At 38.8% G+C, this 17,157-nt stretch overlaps 2 protein-coding genes across 2 annotated transcripts; both read left to right on the forward strand.

The window, feature by feature from the left end:
- Positions 1-1,808: 1,808 nt before the first annotated feature.
- Positions 1,809-6,568, forward strand: LOC144644356 (universal stress protein Sll1388-like). Its single transcript, XM_078503826.1, has 4 exons — positions 1,809-2,044; positions 4,192-4,275; positions 5,787-5,887; positions 6,227-6,568. Exons 1-4 carry the CDS (start codon positions 1,975-1,977, stop codon positions 6,422-6,424), a joined length of 453 nt encoding a protein of 150 aa, XP_078359952.1. The 5' UTR covers positions 1,809-1,974; the 3' UTR covers positions 6,425-6,568.
- A 1,750-nt stretch (positions 6,569-8,318) lies between these two features.
- LOC144642025 (uncharacterized) lies at positions 8,319-10,321 on the forward strand. Its single transcript, XM_078501025.1, has one exon. The coding sequence runs from the start codon at positions 8,780-8,782 to the stop codon at positions 9,944-9,946; it is 1,167 nt and encodes a 388-aa protein (XP_078357151.1). The 5' UTR covers positions 8,319-8,779; the 3' UTR covers positions 9,947-10,321.
- Positions 10,322-17,157: the final 6,836 nt, after the last annotated feature.

The following is a 17,157-nucleotide window of genomic DNA, read 5'->3' on the forward strand; positions in this document are numbered from 1 at the left end:
CCTCCGCAAAAATCAACACTACTAAATTCTAATTCGATCTTTAACAGTCCTACGTCTTATACATGAGCCTCTGGCTCGGACACTGAGGGTAACCTCGTCCCACGTATGGACTTTAAAATTGTATTTACATTTTTTTATTTTTTTTACATTATAGGAATATAACGAGGTATTTTAACAACGCGAACAAAATTTATGCGAAATAAAATTAACGCGAATTTAGGAAAAGTTCTGGTCAGATGCTTATAGTAAAAAAATTAACAAAAAATAAAATTAACGCGAATTTTTGAAATTCGCGTTAATAACATGTATCGTTAATTTCCTATAATAAGGTATACTTTAATACATGTTTGTAACTGTAATCCCTTCCTTTTACTGCTACAGGCTGCAGTGAAATACTTACAAGCATAGTTTGGAATGCGCGATGTGTTTTTGTAACGCGTTTATACTGTCTGAACATATATTGAAATTGCATGGTTTTGCCCCGGGGGATGGGGGGGGGGGGGGTAGTTGGGATTCCAAGTGACGGGGAAGATCGAATGGGGTCAAAACTTAAGACCTAAAAAATCCCTTGGGCTTCCAAGAAGACCCCAAGAAATCTCTGTACCAAAAATCAACCCCCAAAATATCCCATGCCGAATTTCTGACCCATTAAATTTTTCAGAAAGAGGGAATGATCTGAAAATATAACAAAGAAAAACATTAAAAACACGTTCAGTGTTTGTACTTTATACTCGTCAAGGCACTACGACGAATCTTTGGACAGTTTTTAATACCCCCCAAAAATCCCTACTTAAATCAAGCCACCCCCCAAAAATACCTGCCAAATTTTTTCTACCCAAAAAAAATCCTTCGATCATCCCCGTCACTTGAAATCCCCATGAATGTGTCAATTATCACAGAAAACTTGTCCAACAATACAAAACGACCAAGAATTAAGAAGCAGTGCCGGCCGGGATACATTTTGTCATTTTAGTTAAAATCAGTCGCAAAAACAAGTCCGTACAACTTGCTCGGAGTAGGACAAATTTTGTCAACGGACAAAACTTAAAGGGCCGTTGTCCAGCCTTGGGGTTCGGCAACCGCTCCCCCCCCAAATGGGGACGCACAAAAAAATTTTGCGGTAGTATGCACCGTGAATTTGCTGTCACTACTATCATGTTACAGCCGCGAAATCTTTCCGCGATAGGCAAAGCATGTTTATATGTGAAGTGTTTGTCCCATTGTAAGGGTGAGAAAAGAAATAGTTGTCTTGAGGCGACTCATTTTTCCACTGCATGAGAACACGCACACTTCAAATGGGAATTGTTTTATAGTTTTGAACACGTGGCCCTGCATATTTGATGTTTGCTCAAGACTACCGCGCTGAGGAAATGTACAAGGATGCCAGTGTAATTATTCGATTGTGCTAACAATTTTACCTTTTGTTCTCTTTAAGAAGTTTTGACAACATGTCACGACAATTTTTCCTAAAATTTGTCAGCACATTTCAAACTTATTCACTAGGGCGAATCGGCCCTTAGCTTTTGCTTAAATGCAAATGAGCGAAGCAAAATAAGGGAAAACTAAATGCATTGTAGCGAGTGTTATTAGACGCGTTCGATCTCCTTGTATTTTCATTGGTCTGCGCGATCAAATACACCTCTAAATGATCTTCTAAAAGCAACGGATCAAACGAGTTAGCTTGTGAAGACATATATTCAAGCCCCCAGAGACTCATAAACACGCTTGCACCAATAATAATTCAAGAATATGTAGCAAGTGATAAAATTAATTTGTTTTAATTCGCACCTGCAAGCATTGTTTTTTAACAGCGCGCTAGCAGGTCCCGCGGATAAAGAGATACACACTGTATCGACAATTGGTCGCGTTGTTACTTTATTTATTTTGGGTGAAATGACAGTTTAGCTCGCTGTCATCAGTTGGAAGGAGAAAAACTCAGCCAGATTGTTGTACTTGCGACCCAAGTAAGACGGAATGGCGGACAACGTAAGACTTGTCTTGCTTGCAGTTGACGATTGTGATCACAGCGAGAAAGCTTTTGAGTGTGAGTAGAAAATATATAACTCGCCCGCTTGACGGCGGTTCATTTCTCTTGACGGCTTGGAATTGGCCATTGCAAATTTTCTTCAGTTTCTCGTTTGGGTAGCGATTAAAATATTTCTTCGCTTTCTTGCGAGATTCGCTTGTTTCAGACTCGCAATCGATTCACTGGTGCTTCCATAAGAGGGAGAGATGAAAAATCAAATCGCAGAAGAAAAACAGAATACAAAATTTCGGCGGTTTTTGCTGTAAATTTGGACGCGAAAATTCTCGCGCGATGGCGCATATCGTTAACCACGAAGGACTCTTCTTCGATATTTATAATGGATGGAGATTTCCGAGTTTACTTGCTTTGACAGTGGCGACCCCATTTTCAATCAAAAACGATTTAAGGACTGCATTCATTCTTACAGAATAATTTTTACGAAAGGAAGGAAATTGGTCAAATATCGTTTACTTACTTATCGTAAGACAACAAAAGGAAACCAAATAAAAGGTCTTTTAGATTCTTTGAGGGGGAATTAATAAGAGTATATTTCAGTCATGCAGGTGCATTAATTGTAAGAACTTAAGTACACAGTATTTAAAATGCTTAGAAAATATTATCAAGCTCAGGGAAAGTCAGAGAGTATGTTTAACTGAGTAATTTTTCGAACATACTTATATTTACGTTTCGACGCATGTTAACGCACGTTTTTCGGGCTACCGCCCGCAGTGAATATGTATGATTTTTGGTTTCTTGTTTATTGAAAAATCTTGCATTATACAATTAAAGCTTCGCTATAGTTGTTTCCATTTTCAGTTCACGTAAAAATAACGCACAACGTTATAAAAGACTGATTTTATTTTTGTATTTCAGCAATTCACTAAATTGCGTGGAATATTTTTATACAGCAATTTATTATATTGCATTAAAAAAACTGACGTCGCGAAAATCAATTTTCTCCGTTCTTTTGTTAATATTTGATAAGAAACACTTGTCGGGTGTGTTCTAAGACATGATTTTTTATCTCGCTTTCACACGTTCTTGCATTGTCAGCGACGCTCGTCCGTTTATCCAAGGTCTTTATTTCAAGAAACCGCAACATTTCAATTTATCGGTTCTTTTTCTTTAAATTTTACTGTCGCATTTTGAAGAAACGCCCAATCTAAACACATTCAGAAATTAAAAAGAATAATTTATCTGCCTGCAATTATCGAACACCTTGCGGTGAAAATTTGGAAATCAGACTTCGTGAAAAATAAATAATTCACGAAAACAAAACTGAAGCAGATCTCAAGATGACTGCGGTTTATATCTCCGCAAGCGTTCAAAATTTAATCTACATGTATTGTCCACTCTAATTTTTTTCGTACTAATTGGAGTCGAGAATGTTTATAACAGCCCTAGAGAATTTACTTTTATAAAATTTCCAAAAATCTGCTTCTCTTGCTATTGTTTTATAGCTATTTTACATGTAGATTATGCCAAACTTTTCATTAGAATTAAATAAAACAGCAATGTCACAAATTTATGCAAAACGAAAAAAGTTATGTTGTATTGCGCGATATCTGAGACTCTCGCCTTGTCCACCTAGAATAGGCTAAATATTAACGGCCATACCGATTTTCGATTTAGTTTTTAGTTGAGAAGGACTAGAGTAAAGGCCGCTTAAATTCATTCGAAAAGATTCAACCAGGTTTGCGGTTTGTAGCTTGGGCAAAGAAAATAGGCGCCTTTCGCCCGACCCAAATGGGCGCCCTTCCTTAACTTTTAGTATCCCAAGCACTAAATTGATATTTTTTGGTGACTTGGAAAACAGGAAGGCTGAAGGATAAACTGACGAGAGTCAAAATTGTTGCAAGAGTCGTTACATTCTGTAATGTTGAAACACCTTGGGGTAACTATTAAGAACCCAGTTCCACGTATTAAACGGCAGTACATTTTCGCCGGGTCAGCAGGGCTCGGCACACGCTCTGCACTAAGCCTAGCCTCCCACGCAGTCGCCCCTAAAAACGACTGCGTGGGAGGTTAAAACATATAAGTGGACGAAAACTTCTCTGGCGTGGGAGGTTACACTAAGCCTCTTTTTTTCGATATATAGCTACCTCATTGACCACTCCTCGTCATTCCCAAGCTGCATTTGTTAAAAGTTGTATTTATTTTGGCAGGGTACTTAAATCATATTCATCGAGAGGAAAACTCACTGATTGTGCTGTACTGTCACGAGAAGCTGGATCCTCCTGCTTTGTTGCGTAAGTTGTATTAGTCTTATCTCCACCGTCTTATTACTACAGTTACTAACACCTAGTTTCCGTTTAAACAAAATTTCCGGGAGGCGCGCTGGCCTAATGGTTAGCGCGACGTACTCCGTGACGTGCGGTCTGGGTTTGAGCATTGACCGGGGTCACTGTGTTTTTTTTTTCGATTCTTGGGCAAGACACTTAACTGTCATAGTGCCTCTCTACATGCACGTGTATAAACGTGTACCGGCAAATTAATGCCGGGAGTAACCCTGCGATGGACTAGCATGTACTAATCTAGGGAAGAGAAGAAATATTCTGGTCGCTTCATGCTACGGAAACCGCGATTTGCTCCACTTGGCTCCAACACAGACTTTTTGTTACTAGTTTTGTTGGGGAAAAGGTGTCGTATTTAGAAAATCATCGTAGAAACACTTGTAAATGATTCGAATTCTATTATCCAATCAAAGAATATCGTGAGTACTCGACGAGAGTCGTCAGGCTATGATGAAGCGATCGGTTGCTTTGCAACTTTGAGACGAAAACTGCAGGCGCTTTATTTTCCACATTCTCAGGTGGGACCTATACCGGCGTCTGCTTTATTTTTGTACTTATACTTAAAGGAGAAATTAGTAGATTTTCATCGCCACAAGGTCCACTCCGGTCCACGGCTGAGGGGAGACTGGGAATGAACGAAAGGGAGGTGAGCGAGAAAGACTAGAAGTGGTTTGTTTTTTTTTTTTTGTGTTTTTTTTTTTTTTCGAATGCGCGTCCTCGGACTTCTGCGGGAATCCCGCGTTGCGAAAAGAAAGATCCTTCTTATTTTTTTGCGCCCCTTTCGTTCCTAGTCTTTCTCATTCACGATCTTAAATACCTAGCATATATCGTTCACTTCCCTTTCGTTCGTTCCTAGTCTTCACCGCGGAGTTGCCTTCAGAGGTGTGTGCAGAGAAGGTTAATCACTACTAGGGCTGGAAGTGTTGAACTGAAATAACCGTCCATTACTGAGAGTCTGGGTTTAAACTGATAGCCGAGAATTGGTCAAAATTTTAATGAGCATCATAGAAATCACGCGTTTTTAAACGATAGCTGCAAAATTTACTGTTGGCTTAGAAATTGTCGAAAATTAAACTGATATAACTGAGATTTTAGTGCCCCATCGAAACCCTCATTACTGGGTAGGAAAAAAATAAATATGGGGGGAAAGAAAAAAAAAAAAAAAAAAAAGGAAAATTTTTTTTTTTTTTTTTTTAATAAAAACCCCCTTTTAATAAAAAATAAAAAAATAAAAAATAAAAATATCGCCCACAACAGAAAAAAGCGTCTGCGTTTGCAGGCTAAGAAAAAAAAACAAGTTTGCGAGTTAAATGAAACATTTTTCTCGCCGCGAAATTTTGCAAGGTTTTCGCCAAAAACAACAACAACAACAACACAACAGTGCTAAATACTTTGACACTTAAATAAAGTTACTTATTTTTTATTTTTATGATTTCTGCTGAGAGCTCATTTTGCTTATTTTGCAGACTCGCAGCATTCGGAGGAATGGAAACAAACTTTAAAAGACCACGAAGAGAAGAAGGACCGGGTTATAGAAAAATACAAGCACAAATGTGAGGAAAGAAAGGTAGAAAAGGAACTTTGTATTTTTTTTTTACTTGTCCCCGTGAAGACCCATGAAGCCAGGGGCAAGACTAAGCGCAAAACTTTTCTCGCCTTCTTATTTTGCCGCTTGGTTCATGGCTTCGTCGCACCCCGACAAACTGCTAAAGATGCAGCTCGCTATGATCAGTAAATCGAAAACTAACCCCCCCCCCCCAAAAAAAAAAAAAAAAAAACAAAAAAAAATACCGTCCCACGAGATCTAACCGGCAATTGTAAAAATTATTATAATATCATTTTTGATCTTTGACCGAGTGCATATGCTTTGCATATATTTTCATTATATATTTTCATTTTGTTGCAGCTCAAGGCAAAAATCAAGGTAGAATTTGGAAAAGCCGGCGAGACTATCCACAGAATAGCTGAGCAAGAAAAAGTAACTGCCATTGTGATGGGAGGCCGCGGGCTGTCAACACTGCGGCGCACTTTGCTAGGTGGAGTGAGTGATTACGTCATCAAGCATAGTCAGATCCCAGTGATCTTCGTGCCCGGTTTGCACTGACCCGGAGAAGCTTGGGAACAGTTTTTTTGGGTCGGGTTTTTGTTGTACCATTTCGAAGGTCTGCAATCAAAACAAGCGTTTTTCACCTGAATATGTAACGCACCACTTTCAATTCTAAAAATAAAAATAAAGAAAAAAACTTCACTTAATGTTGTGAGTGGGTTAATAAATTATTTTATTCTCAGTGTCTTAATATTTTTACTATTCTCAGCCGTGTTTTCTTCTTAGTGTCTCAGTAATTTAAACATATTTATAATAAAGCCAGTTAAACATGTTTGCTGGTAATATCTCCTGTCCTTAGATTTTGGTTGTTCAACTCTCTACAAGTTAGCTAACAAGAGAATTTCGCCAAATTTTTTTTTGAAAGCGTATCAATTGCCCATTCCGTCGAATGGTAACGTTGGCTTTGGGAACGGGCATGAAAGCGTATGCGTTAGGCCATGCCCCCCAAAAATAAAGGGCAAATTCCTGATTATTTACATGTGAACGTACGAAGTTAGAACAAAATTTGCTTCGTTCAGAGAGTCGAACGCTCTTTCCTTATCTAATTTACTGCAAACTTCATTTAAGCTTTACGGGGGTGGTAGGGTGGAGGTATGGGGGGGGGGGTAACTTTATTGTACTACGTACAATACAATTACTTGCATTACTGTACGATACAATATACTTACGATACGTTATTTACAGTGCTTACAAACAAAATACGTAACTGTTGAAGGTCGACCTACAATACGCTGGTTGCTTGCAATGTATTACATGCCTTGTAACATATTGCACACACTTAATACATATTACATGCCTTGTAACATATTGCACACACTTCTAGCCTTTCGCACAGTGTTTCAATTTACATGTATAAAGAAGTGTGCCCGCATGTAAACCAGTGTCATTTTGGCGGGAAAGACATGGTAGTCGCCGCCATTGTAACTCCTTAAAACCTTCTGTTCTGGCACCTAGGGTACAACTATTTGCGCCAATCAAATCGACAGACCGTCCGTTCACATGGCGTCGCGCCGGCCATTTTGGTGGTCCTTGACAATGATATTTCTATCCTTTGGGAAATAAGTTATTTTCTTTTGCAAACATTTCTTATTGTTTGCGAATACCAATATTGCCGCCATATAAAATAAGCTTTTGCTATATTTCTGTTAAACCAATAATTCAAGTTTATTTTAATTTCTTTTCTTAGGGCGTCAACAACTAATTTCTCCTTTTAATCTCTATAAATTGTCAGTGAGATAGTTGATAAGAATTAGAAATACAATCAACTAAAGGTATATTGTCTTTATGAACCACCAAATTATCAGCTCGAGAAAAAATAATTGAATAAAAAAGAAATATTTGTCTCTATAACGAGCACCAATATTAAGCTGTACCTTATTTGGATAAGAAAGACTGAAAAACTCGATTTTTGTATAGATACTGTTCTTTTACTTAGTTTTGTCACGTTAATATTGAATATTAATGATGGATTGCTCTAGTCCAAGATTACTGGTTTTAGTCTCGCTCAACTTTAGACACAAAGGAATTACAATTAAGATTTATGTCAAAAGGTGATACAATGAGAACGTCTCTTTCATTACCGGCCACAATTGATCACAATTCAAATAGCGAAGTTTTGAATATAAACTTTACAGCACTGTGATGAATATGATTCATTTAGCTGCTCAACACACTAGAAAGATTGGCTGAAAGATTGGAAAAATCGACCGTTTGTACATCATTAACGAAATATCCTTTCAAAAGTACGCATAAATCGAGTTTTATTCTTTTTACAGCGCTCAGTAATTACAAACATTTCACACTTAATTGACAGTCTTAATCAATTCAGTGCACCTTTTGTCAGGAACAGCACCAAAACAGGCTAGCTGTTAATAATCTATTGTGCTATGTATAAAGGCAAAACAAAGGCAGGAGTAGAGTTCAATGTTTTTTTGCTTCACTGGTTTCGTAGCAGTTTGTGTACATATCGTGATGAATATTTTGGCAGTTGCTTTAACTCAAATATTTGATGTAGGAGAGTGACTTGCTTTTTTGTTCGTAAGGCACTCTGTTGAGCCAGGAGTGTTTCTCCTTTGACGAAGATCTGACGCCTATTTTCAAAAGCGGTTCATTTCCTGTACGGTGTAAAGACAAGTCATTTAAGTCGGCTTCATTTACTTAACAAAGGCTTCAGGAAAAAGGGATTTTGTTTGCTGTAAAGGCAGCGATGAATTTCAGCTGTTTTACAACACAAACCTCAAAACAAACAAGCGAAAACCGATTGAGGATTAGGAAAGGACCACTCCTGTTCTGCAACTGTACTATACATAGGACACAGTTGAATTTTTAAGCGCGGGATATTGAGTTGACATCATGGCCGAACGAAACACGCATGATGCCAAAAACATGCTGGAGTTCGGCACAGCCTCAATGTACGTTATTTCAAAACGAGGTTTACAAACAGAACCACTTGTTCACAGCAAGGAAGCCGACAGCAAGGTATTTTTGGACAAAACAGTATTCTCAGGAAAGAAGGTGAATTTTTCGCGCACCAGAGCGATTGATTTCAGCTGGAAAGAAGTTGCTAACGAACCTGATCAAGCGGACAAGAAAATAAGAATTCTAGATTTGAATGGACTTGCTGTCGATGGCAGCATGAAAAGACCTGTCTGTCCTGAGAAAACTCGATCTTTAGCAGGTGCTATGAGCCAACCCGAGCTTCTAAATCGACCATATATGTGTTTTAAGGCGACAAGAGTTAATGATATGAAACAAGTTGTAAACGAAGGCAATCTGCCAGTGCCTAGCCTAAGTACAATCTGCCATTTTTCGTTTGATGGGTACAAGAAGAATTCTAAAGAAGATTTCGAGAAAAAGACGAAAAAAGAACTTGAAGATAAGACAGGGAAGATGAGACAGCCTTATGGCCATTATGTAGATTCGCGGCCAAGCGAACCGACATTGGGAAACTCAAAGGATCTAACAGATGTTACTACTGACACTAAAAAGCAAGATGGTGATTCTGAAAACTCCAGTTCTGGTCCTCCACACGGCAATATCGCCGTAGGAGGCAAAAATCCCGATAGGCCTGGCAAGTGTTATTTAAAAAGAATATTTTACCCCAAAGGAAACAATTATTTCAAGCCTAGCAACCCGAGATATTTGCCACAAATATCAACGAAGGCTGAAACTGATCATTCGGCGGCGATAAATCCAGGGAAACATGCAAAGAGCGACAGTCCAAATACAGAAACAACACAACAAAACAACTCAAATACGCGAGAAAGCAATAAACTTCTTCTGCCTTTAAATATCAATGTTCTGAAAAACAGCGAGAAACATAAACATCATTTAAAGTCCATTGTTAAACTTCCGACAGTAGTCGATAAAAGGACGGGACAGGTTCATCTGTCTCTCGAAGCAGTCGCTTTCGAACAGAGCGACTACAACAAATGGTCGCGAAGACAGAAGCGAATACGGCCTGAAAATGGGATAAAATCGTGTTTTTCTTTCCCCTTGATCACTAAAAGTGGTAAATAAAATGGACAGCTCTAGATCTGCGGTCCCAAGCGAGAAATATAATAATCTAAGACGACTTGAAAATGGGGTAAAATCGTGTTTTTCTTTTCCCCTTGATCACTAAAAGTGGTAAATAAAATGGACAGCTTTGAGGGCCCAAGCGAGAGATATAATAATAGAATTTTCATACGACACATTGGCACCTATAATAGATAATTTTTGAGGCGAAAGTCGCAATTTTGTTTCAAATTTGCATGTGTGTAGTAATTTAAAGGCCAAAACAGATGCTAATAAAAGTAAATTGACAGAAATTTATTTAACAATGAATTTGCATAACTGGGAAAAAAATATTGCTTTTTGAGGAACAGCCAAGTGGGCAAAATAAACTAACAGTTAAATTTAGTTTTTGTATATGATATAGTTATTTTTGGAGACATTCGATTTGATTTTGCTTTTCTTTGATCGTCGGAAAAACCATACTTGAAAAGGTGTTATCACCGTGTTATTTTGTGACAATTCAGGCTGAGCATTAATATGCAAGTCTTGATATCGACTTTTAGTAGAAATTTACCGGTGGGATTTATTATTTTTCCTCCCAAACATACCCAAACTTTACAACCAAAAGATTACAAAACATTCCAAAGCAGAGATTTGGGTCAGATTTATGTAATAAACGAAAGGGTTTCGGGATTGTTTCAAACGCGAACGAGATAGTTCCGTTAAATCCATGTTAAGCGGCGGAAAAACTGTCTTCAGGTGAACTCCCGCCTTAAATTTGTGAGAAAATGACGTAGCTCGGATCCTGCCTACAGATTTTTTTCAAAACTGGCAAAATGTTTCTTTTCCGGTTAGACAAAAATATATCATATAAAACAAAAAAATTCACCGAGTATTTTTTAAGTTATTAGCCTCAAAAGGTCAAAAATAGGGTATCTGTGACCTCTTTTGACGTTGCCATAGCATTAAATTTGGACGTCACAGCCACCTTAATTTGTTTATCAGTGAAACCTAAACAAATCTGTATTATAAGTGTTAGCTCAATACTAGTTATGAAGCTGCGATAGAACATTAAAGACCCACATGTCTAAACCGTTTCAGCCATATGTCTAAACTAAGAACTGAAGCGTTCTAGCACATATAGACATTTAGCTATACTGTCATAAGAATAAACCAGTGGATGGCTATGGACAAACTTGCAATCTGATTGGCTGTACAGGTACTTCTTTCGATAGTAAGAAGGCTCTCGGAACACGCAGTTTTTCACGCATGCATTATGGTTGGCAGAAGAGTATGTTATTTATCGGTGTTATTCTTAATATTCTAAAACAATAACTGCTCTGGTGCTCTCGCCGGGTTCAGCCAAGCTATCAGTCTAAATACAAACCTCGCGTTTGCAAAAGTCTAAAAGTGCAGTGGACACTGTAGTCTGGTTTATTTATTTTCCTTTTTTCCATTTTTTTTTATTTTCATGATCTGAAACAAGGGAAAGTAAAATCAAACCGTTGTGAAACATATTTTGATATTTGCTATTAGTTTGACAAATAAAACAAATTTTTATCGAAATCGCAACACATATATATACGTATACGTTAGTGTTCTAAACTGCACTGAATCTGCATTGGGTAATTATTTATCGAAAATCTCGCCTCATTTAGCTCATTCCATAAACTTAAAAAAGTAAAATAAGGGTGCGATGAACAATCTTGAATATGGACTGAGCATGTTGGTTCATTGAATGTTTTTTTCTTTGATTAATAAAATTGTTTTCCAGGGACGTAATGGAGTAAGGTTTTATAAAAAATATAAACAGTTTGTATAGTCTTTCGTAAAAACAAGTCGTCAATATTAGTTTTTGAACGGTCCCGGCATCATACGAGCAACATTGGGCATGCTCAGACAGCAGGAACAAATCAGAATGCACCACTTTGCCAATATAATAAACACGGTAACGCGATGGACGTTAAAATTCCGACAGGTAAATTACTATGCTTATCGTGGAATTGTGCCAGGAGCCGCGGTGGTATAATGGTTGCTTTACTCTCACAGTGCCCCTCTCCACCCAGGAGAGGGTACCTGCGAACTGACTTAGGGAAACCCAGCAAAAGGCTGGGGGAGGGGAGGGAAGAGGATGTCTGCGATGGACTAAGAATTAGTCCATGCATGCAGGGGGAGTAGCAGTGCACCTTCCTGCTACAAATACCGGAATTGAGCGCTGGCAATTAATGATAAACCACTTGGCTTCAGTTAATTTGATTACCTTATTATAGGAAATTAACGCTTGTGTAAATTAAGGTATTTGAAATTAACGCGACTTAAATTAACGGGAATCGAAGGAAATATTACTTCCCAATAAAGGAAATTAACGCGAAAGAGGGGGTAGAATTTCAAAATGAAGAAAATTAACGCGACGTACACAAAGAAAAACACTTGTTGAGACTGAACAGGAACAAGTTTATTTCAACACTAGGCGTATAATCCGAGACGGAAACAATGTTTGTGTTTCTTATAACCCAACTGAAGAAATAATGCTTTTCCCTAGAGATAAGAACGCCTGGACTGTATCAAAAAATTAGGGCCAAAATAATGGAAATTAAGGTCGCGGAAATTAACGTTCCACTTAATTAACGGCACGGAAATTAACGTTAACAAAAATTAACGCGACTTAAATTAACGCGAATTTTTGAAATTCGCGTTAATTTCATGAAGCGTTAATTTCCCATAATAAGGTAGGACAGAATTAATCGAAGACTGTCCAGGAAAACACTTAGGTCTTGCTTGTTCGTGACCAAATGTCGTAATCACTCTCTCTGAACGTGAAGCATTCCACACAACACTCTGGAATTTTTCTTGTGTAAGCATCACCAAACTCAACATTATCTTCCCTTCTCCCACTAAAGTAGTCTGTCCTGGGCTGTCGTTGCTTTCTACCTTTAACAGGGCTTTTCTGTCGAACTTGAGATCGAGACAGTAGTCTCAGCTTATCCGTGCTCTTCGAAACTATTTCAACCTTAGCTTTGGTATCAGTAACTGTGGACCCCTCTTTCTTGGGCTTTTCGCCAAGTATCGGAACTCTTTCTGTATTCAATGCTCGCATAGTTTGAATTTTATTTCCCTTTCCTTTCGACCCGATACTTGACATGTTAGATAGCCCTGTATTTCGCTCACGTTTAACCGGCCTTGTTTGCAAACTACAGATTCCCACAGTCATACTCTCGGGGTATATTATCGTTTTGTTCTTGAGAGCTTTTATTTTATCGTTTTCCTTCTCAGCGACTTCTCTGTCCTTTATTTGAAAACTGAATCGGAAAGGTGTTGACGGTTTGCGATGCTCCAATGGTTCTTTACCAAGATACCAACCTCGAACGAGCCTCGGTCTTCGATATAATATCTGCTCAGTTCCAAAACCAGTATCAAAGGAAGCATTTCGTTGTGCGACATTTTCGGCAGAGTTGAATTCAATGCAGCTTGTACACCGAAATTTTGTTTCTTTTCCAGTACCTTCAACATTTCGCCGCTGGTTCCACGATGATTGACCACCGTTATTCTTTGTGTTTGAGTATTTTCCACAAGGAGAACAACAAACATTACGAGCCATTTTTTAAAAAGAAAGAAATTATCTCTTTTGACGAATATATATATGACTTTGAACTGGCAGACTTCCCTGTCAATTACACTTCCTAAATTATCTTATTAGAAGTTTAATTAAAGATTTCCAATCCCTTGTGGCAATATTAGAGTGTTTACTTTTGATGACGTTCTGTTTGTCAGATAAACCAGTCTAAATGAACTTCATTCTCATTCCAGAAAAACAATTTTGTTTTTACGGCTTAGAACGTTTATACACAGGCAAACGCCTCGTATAAGTAAAAGAGAATATGAAAGATACAAGTAATTCCGCTTTTCAAAAACCTTGCAAAAAAGGACACGTTTTGGATCCTGGAAAGGGGAAAAAAAGAACATTTATCTTTTAGCAGGTTTTGTTCTCGTGCCAAATAAGATCGCAAACATGTCACACGTTTGTTCATCGTATGAATAATTTGATATACCTTGCTTTATTAGTTAAGGAAATGTTGTAGTCAAGCAAAGGTTCCTTTTTGAACTTATGTACCGTTTGCTTAATTAAAATTGGGAAAGAATTGTCTAAACGTTACAGCTCCTTAGCCCTTTTAGTACACAGAGCTTGTAAGACATCACTGCTCTTTTCAATGATGGTCATATTCCGTAGAATTTCGATAAGAAGCCGTGAGCTTATATCAGTTTTATCTCTTCAAAACGTTTCTCAACGTTACAGCTCTTAGCCCTTTCAGTAAATACCTTTGTAAGACATAACTGTTCACTGTTTCACTGATGATAAATTCCGTAGAACTAAATTTCGATAAGAAGCCGCGAGCTTATGTTTTATTTCTTCAAAAGGGTATTTTCGGTGGGCTTAGTTTCGGGTAGGCTTATTTTCCGGGGGGAGGGGGTGGGGGGGCGGCAACTCCTAATCGGATTTTTACGGTATTTCAGTGTTTAGTTTGATGTTAGTTCTGAGGATATGGTGGTACGTGAAGACAATATTTCCCAGCTGATAACCTCCTTTATTCTCATCGCCAATAAACTTGACACTAATTTTGAGACGAAATTCGATGTTGATTGTATGCCAACACGTAATACATACATACATACATACATACATACATACATACATACATACATACATACATACATACATACATACATACATACATACATACATACATACATACATACATACATACATACATACATACATACATACATACATACATACATACATACATACATACATACATACATACATACATACATACATACATACATACATACATACATCATGTACATAGACTTTATTTATGGTATTTTTAGCCAGTTACATTTTTAAACAGCAACTCAGTGGTGTAATAAACTAAATGCTCCGGTAAAAATTTAAACTGTTTTATCGTCCGCTTTTATTCAGTTGAAGACACGTTAGTGAACTGGTACCCACAGTTGCAGCACAAGCACAAGCATAAGAAACTGACTCGTGTGTGGTGGGAGACAGGAGGACGGAAGGGGGGGGGGGCGGGAGGAAAGGAGAGCGGGAACCGGGAGAAAGTGAAACAATTTCGCAACATTTCATTATATTTTGCAAAAGATATGGGACCGAAGAGGAGAGAAGAGGAAGGAACCACTACAGAAAGGGACAGGAAACGGAGGAAAATTAAAGGTACGGGAAGCGGGAGGTTCAGACACCCCCTAGGCCCTGTCCCCCTCCACTCGTGTGTGAATCGGCGTATGATAAGCACAAGCACAAGAAAAACAAACCTTTTCATTTCTTGTGCTTGTGCTTATTTCTCGAGTGTTGACCGGAGGACAAGGAAAAGAACAGAATTTGGTTGTAATGTTGGCGCGATCAGGCAATCAGATAAGGGGCAGGAAACGGAAGCCGCGAGCTTATGTTTTATTTCTTCAAAACGATATTTTCGGTGGGCTTAGTTTCGGGTAGACTTATTTTCCAGGGGGGTGGGGGGGGGGGGGCAACTCCACATCGGAGTTGTACGGTATTTCAGTGTCGAGTTTGATGTTAGTTCTGCCGAGGATATGGTGGTACGTGAAGACAATATTTCCCAGCTGATAACCTCCTTTATTCTCATCGCCAATAAACTTGACACTAATTTTGAGACGAAATTCGATGTTGATTGTATGCCAACACGATACATACATACATCCATACATCATGTACATAGACTTTATTGATGGTATTTTTAGCCAGTTACATTTTTAAACAGCAACTCAGTGGTGTAATAAACTAAATGCTCCGGTAAAAATTTAAACTGTTTTATCGTCCGCTTTTATTCAGTTGAAGACACGTTAGTTAACTGGTACCCACAGTTGCAGCACAAGCACAAGCATAAGAAACTGACTCGTGTGTGGTGGGGGACAGGAGGACGGAAGCCCTGGGGGAAAAGGGACAGGAGGACGGGAGCCCTGGGGGAAAAGGGACAGGAGGACGGGATCCCGGGGGAAAAGGGACGGGAGGCGAGAGAGGAGAAAGCGGGAACCGGGAGAAATTGAAAACAATTCGCAACATTTTTATTATATCTGATTTTGCAACAGAAATGGGGCAAAGAGAAGGTAACAGGAGGGAACCACTACTGAAATGGACAGGAAGCGGGAGAAAATTAAAGGTACGGGAAGCCGGATATGAGGTACGGGAAGCCGGAGGTTCAGACACCCCCTAGGCCCTGTCCCCCTCCTCTCGTGTGTCAATCGGCATAAGATAAGCACAAGCACAAAAAACAAACGTTTTCTTTTCTTGTGCTTGTGTTCATTTCTCGAGCGTTAAGGGGGGTCCTTCTTAACTACAGATCTGGAGCAGTTGCTAAGGAATTGCTAAAGATGGTTTTTGGTAAACTAGCCGTAAAGCTAAGCTTATTTCACGTTAATAAAGTATTTATCTATCATGATCTATCTATCTAAGCCATTTTGGAGCGTTCGGTAATGCTTAATGGTGCGCGCGTAACTAGTGCTAGTGCCAGTCCCAAACCGTGCGCTAGAATTTAAAATCCCTAAAACTTTGAGGAAAGAAGGTAGACATTCGATTTCTATAAAGATAACCATACGTTTGGATTACCGTTTAGTTAAAATGGAACGTACTGACGAAAAAACAACTTTTGTTAAGAAGAGAACAGGACTTGATTGGACGTGACTCCTATCAGGCATCAGAATATTGTTAATGCACTTCGCTTGCCGGTGTATTTCGTGGTGTACCTGTCAGCTTATCACAAGGGTGAATAGCCTTGGGTTTGTCGCAAGTTGAAGTTGCGTGCAGACTTGCGTTGGGTGGCCAAACGGACTCGCAAGTTTACTCGCAAGTGTACGCAAGTTGTCAAAAGAGTCATTTCAATGCTACTGCGCGCGCTACAATTCAGTACTTGAAGTAAACAGCAAGAGTTGCGTTGACTTGCGTTGGGTGCCCAGACGGCGAAAACTTAAACGTGCGTTGATTTGCGTGCAAATTTGATCTCGACCAAAGTGAACACAAGTCATCGCAAGTCAACGAAAGCGCACGCAAGTCCTGGCCAAATGGAGACGGACGCAAGTGCGTCTACTTGGGCCTCCGTTTGACCAGGCCTTTATGCTTGTGCTTATGTCACAAATGTGAACCAGGCTTTAATCGGCGGCAGCCCTCAAATAACTAATTTTTGTATGGTATCGCAAAATATTCATTT

This window comes from Oculina patagonica, chromosome 2 (genome assembly GCF_052425735.1).
Source record: "Oculina patagonica isolate OP01 chromosome 2, crgOcupat, whole genome shotgun sequence".
Lineage (NCBI taxonomy): Eukaryota > Metazoa > Cnidaria > Anthozoa > Scleractinia > Oculinidae > Oculina > Oculina patagonica.